This window comes from Pundamilia nyererei, unplaced genomic scaffold, assembly GCF_000239375.1.
Source record: "Pundamilia nyererei isolate P.nyererei 1_Seehausen unplaced genomic scaffold, PunNye1.0 scaffold00006, whole genome shotgun sequence".
In the NCBI taxonomy this organism is placed as follows: domain Eukaryota; kingdom Metazoa; phylum Chordata; class Actinopteri; order Cichliformes; family Cichlidae; genus Pundamilia; species Pundamilia nyererei.
Window position 1 is genome coordinate 5,097,025 of NW_005187407.1, and position 3,784 is coordinate 5,100,808.

At 39.3% G+C, this 3,784-nt stretch overlaps 1 protein-coding gene across 1 annotated transcript in view; it reads left to right on the top strand.

Annotated features, from left to right (window-relative positions):
• Positions 1-3,784, top strand: part of slc8b1 (solute carrier family 8 member B1) — an 8,212-nt gene that overhangs the window by 2,143 nt on the left and 2,285 nt on the right. Inside the window, exons 2-11 of the mRNA XM_005722239.2 lie at positions 238-390; positions 928-980; positions 1,327-1,384; positions 1,954-2,059; positions 2,146-2,313; positions 2,818-2,931; positions 3,019-3,093; positions 3,219-3,349; positions 3,447-3,588; positions 3,684-3,782. Coding sequence (XP_005722296.2) covers positions 238-390; positions 928-980; positions 1,327-1,384; positions 1,954-2,059; positions 2,146-2,313; positions 2,818-2,931; positions 3,019-3,093; positions 3,219-3,349; positions 3,447-3,588; positions 3,684-3,782 — 1,099 coding nt within the window. The remainder of the gene's footprint in view (positions 1-237; positions 391-927; positions 981-1,326; positions 1,385-1,953; positions 2,060-2,145; positions 2,314-2,817; positions 2,932-3,018; positions 3,094-3,218; positions 3,350-3,446; positions 3,589-3,683; positions 3,783-3,784) is intronic.

A 3,784-nucleotide genomic window follows, 5' to 3' on the forward strand; every position in this document is an offset into this window, starting at 1 on the left:
AACAGGAGGACAAAGGAGGGGGGACAACTAAGCTGTAGTGCCTCTTCACTTGTATTCTTATTCGAGGGATTAATAAAGTTTTATCTTATCTTAAACACAAAAATAAATGAATGGTACACTCACCTTCATCAGTCATTACGAAAGAGATGCACATGTTGTTGTTCCACTGTTTAAGCCACAAATGATTGCGTGAAAATGTTGAGCCATTTAGATAACTGTGTGTGTGTGTGTGTGCAGTGCGACTTGGTGATGAACTACAGCGTTGCAGACCGCTGTGCATTCGTGAAGAAAACACCAGACTGTTCAATGGAAGATGGCTTCATCAATTACCTTGAAGTGGCCTTCTGTCTGCTGCCTCCCAACCTCACACCACTCACCATCTCTTTCTGTGTAAGACTCTGAGTTATTTCTATATTATTTCTATAACAATTAAGCTGGGAGAGACCAGGTGGTATTATCCTTATAACATATTGGTCACCTTTTTACCTTGTGAGCTAAACCGTTTTTTAAATGTGGGTGAGAGGTGTTAGGTGCTTCTGTTTTTGGGCTTGGTTACTGTTTGTGAATCAACATAAAACTCACATGAGGAAGTAAACTTTGCTTCAACAGAACTAGGAAAACAATCAGCTTTTTGCTTTAGCTAAATGTGTTTTCATAATGGTGGATATTTTCCAGTTCCCCTGTTTGCAAGATACCCAAAGTCTTAAATGGGATTAACTGAAGTGTTTGGTTAAAAACGGTGTAAGTGAGAATCTGCAAATGAAACCTAAAAGAGAAATCTGTGGTCAGGGACAGTATGACCAATGTAGTCAGTGTCATGTTTGTAAATGTAAAGGCACTCACACCTTTTTTTTTTCTTCTTTTCTTTAAACAATAGTTTTTACCTCACAAACCAACAACTGCTGTCTTTTTTCTGCTTCTCCACAGATTATATGGCTCTTCTTTTTGTTTATTATTCTGGGACTTACTGCCTCTAAGTTGTAAGTGTCGCTGGTGTTATTCAACACACACACACACACATCATGGTTTCAGCGAAATGGTCGTGCAAAGAAAAGTCACATGAGTGGAGTTTTCACTACTGTTTCACTTTTGTTGCAAGATTGTGAGATTTCCTCAAAGAAAGAACTGTTGCTTCTGTTTTTTATTTATTTATTTATTTATATATAAACCTACCCACTTCACTTTACACACTACTGCAAAGAAGCTGTTGTGTGTTCAGTGAAAAGTATCTATTGAGACATAGCTTTTTTGTAAATTGAGGTATTAAATTATTTTGTTTTCTCAATAAGATTATTGAATTGTATTTATTTTTCCCCCTCTCTCCAGCTTCTGTCCCAACCTGTCTGCCATCTCCTCCAGTCTGCGCCTCACCCACAATGTGGCCGTATCCTTTCTCTCCATCGCCTGAACACTACCCATGGGCTGCAGTCTGAAGTTTCTGTTTGACCTCTTAGACTGTTAAATATTAGAATATACAGTACTGGGCAAAATTATTGATCTACCTTTTTTTTGTTTCTTTTTCACTTCTTTGGAAGTGTGCAGCTATTTATTGAAATGTATGGAAATACAGACTAGAAGATGAGAAATAACTGAGTTTGTGCAATTCTACACTGCTCTAATAATGTTGACGCCATGAATACTTTTACACACAGTAGAAACCAATTTTTTTTTTTTTTTTCTATCAATATCACAAAAAACACTCACTCTACTGAAAAGTATCAGTACAAGAACTGGACTGAAAATGATGGTAAAAGCAGCAAATGTTCAAAGAAATACTTAGAAATGCCTTCAAAAAGTCTGGAGAGCTATTGCTCAAAACCAGATTACGAGAAAGTCTGGCTCCTTGGAAGCCAAAAAATAAAGAAATAAGGGGAGGCTCAAAACTTTTGCACACTAATGTTTATATTATAGTTTCTGAGAAGAATATTTTCCTTGACTGCTGCCTGTAATCAGGGTGTGACATTTCTGGCTCTTGGTAATGGAGCTCCTGACATCTTCAGTGCCATTGCAGCATTTTCCCACCCGCACACAGCGGGGTTGGCTGTCGGAGCCTTATTTGGTAGGCACAGACTCGCGCACGCTCACACCGATATGTTAATACATTTAAAAACGCCTTGAGATGTGACAGCCTGTTTGCCTTTCCAGGAGCCGGGATATTTGTTACTACAGTAGTTGCTGGCAGCGTGGCGCTGGTCAAGCCTTTTGCTGTAGCTTCTCGTCCATTTCTGCGCGATGTCATCTTCTACATGGTTGCAGTGTTTTGGACTTTCCTCATATTGTACAGAGGAACTGTGACGCTGGGAGAAACACTGGGTATACAGCGACACACGCACACATGGTCTTGCATTAATTATGCATCCTATTTGACCTCTCGATTTTTCTTTGTTGGTCCGGTTTTAGAAAGCTTCTCATTGAATTTTGAACAAATATTATAATTTTAAATCTTTACATTTGTTCTAATTTGCCATCAGTGAATCCTGACTAGACTCGACAGCTCATTCATTTTCACTTTTGTTGTCATAATACTCCTGATCTCAAACCTTCTTTCTGCTCTTCACAAATTGCAATATCCTGTGAAATGTGATTGATCGTAGGCCAGATCAGCGGCTATGTCGTTGGTCTGGTTTTTACAGCTTAGGTGTGAAACCCACAGGGCCAAAAAGAAGAGGTTAATTAAAACTAGTCAAGACTAGTTAATTAAAACTAGTCTTGACTAGTTTTAATTAGTTGGAGAACATGTCTCTCTGTGTGTGCTTGCTTGCGTGTAATGTTCATCATCCCTACATGTCTTTACTATAAGATCTTTCTTTTTTCTAGGGTACCTTGGCCTCTACGTCCTGTACGTCGTGATTGTTATCATCAGTGCGTTCATTTACAACCGGCAAAAATATTCTTACAACACGAGTGTCCAGAATGTTACACATGTTCCAGGTTGGATATATAAACACACACTCTTACACACAGACAAATAAAAACCACACAGTTCCAAGTGATGTTTTTTTTGTTTTTTCTTTGAAGCAGACTTTCATTCGTCTGACTCATCAGATGATGACATTCCCTGTCTGACAGGCAGGAGTATTCATCAGGAGTATGGTAGGAATGCAGCAGCCTCCATTAAAAAAACAAAACAAAAAACAAACAAAAAATAAACCCAAAAGTAAATTTACTGCAGCACATTCCTGAGTGATCAGATCATAATTTACACCTGTGTGTTGCAGAGTCAGAGTATCGACCACTTCTGCCCTACTCTGAGTCTACAAGTCAGATCCTGCTGAGCTCTTTGAATCCAGTCGATAACCGTAGGTGGAGGAGGAAATCATGGAAGTGGAAAGTCCTTAAAGTATTAAAGGTACTGGTTCACAGACTTGAGTGAAATCCAGTCAAAACTTGTCTTTCAATGTAAATTAAAGTAAATTATTCTGTGGTTCTTGGTCTGCACCCATCAGACTCCTCTGGAAGTGCTGCTGCTGCTCTGTATCCCTGTGGTCGACCCTGACAAAGAAGACAGAAACTGGAGACGCCCCCTAAACTGCCTCCACCTGATCACTGCTCCTCTGGTGTGTGTGCTCGTCTTCCAGTCTGGAGCATGTAAGTGCTTAACATTTTACAACAGAAGCAGCTTGAAGTCCTAGTCTTAATCAAAATAAGCATATGATTAAATTATTTCCTTTTTAATTTATCAGATGGAAATTATATGATCCAAGGGCAGTTTCCCCTCTGGCTGCTGTTTCTCCTGCTGGGACTTTTCGTTTCTGCTATTGTCTTCTGCTCAACCAGCAATGAC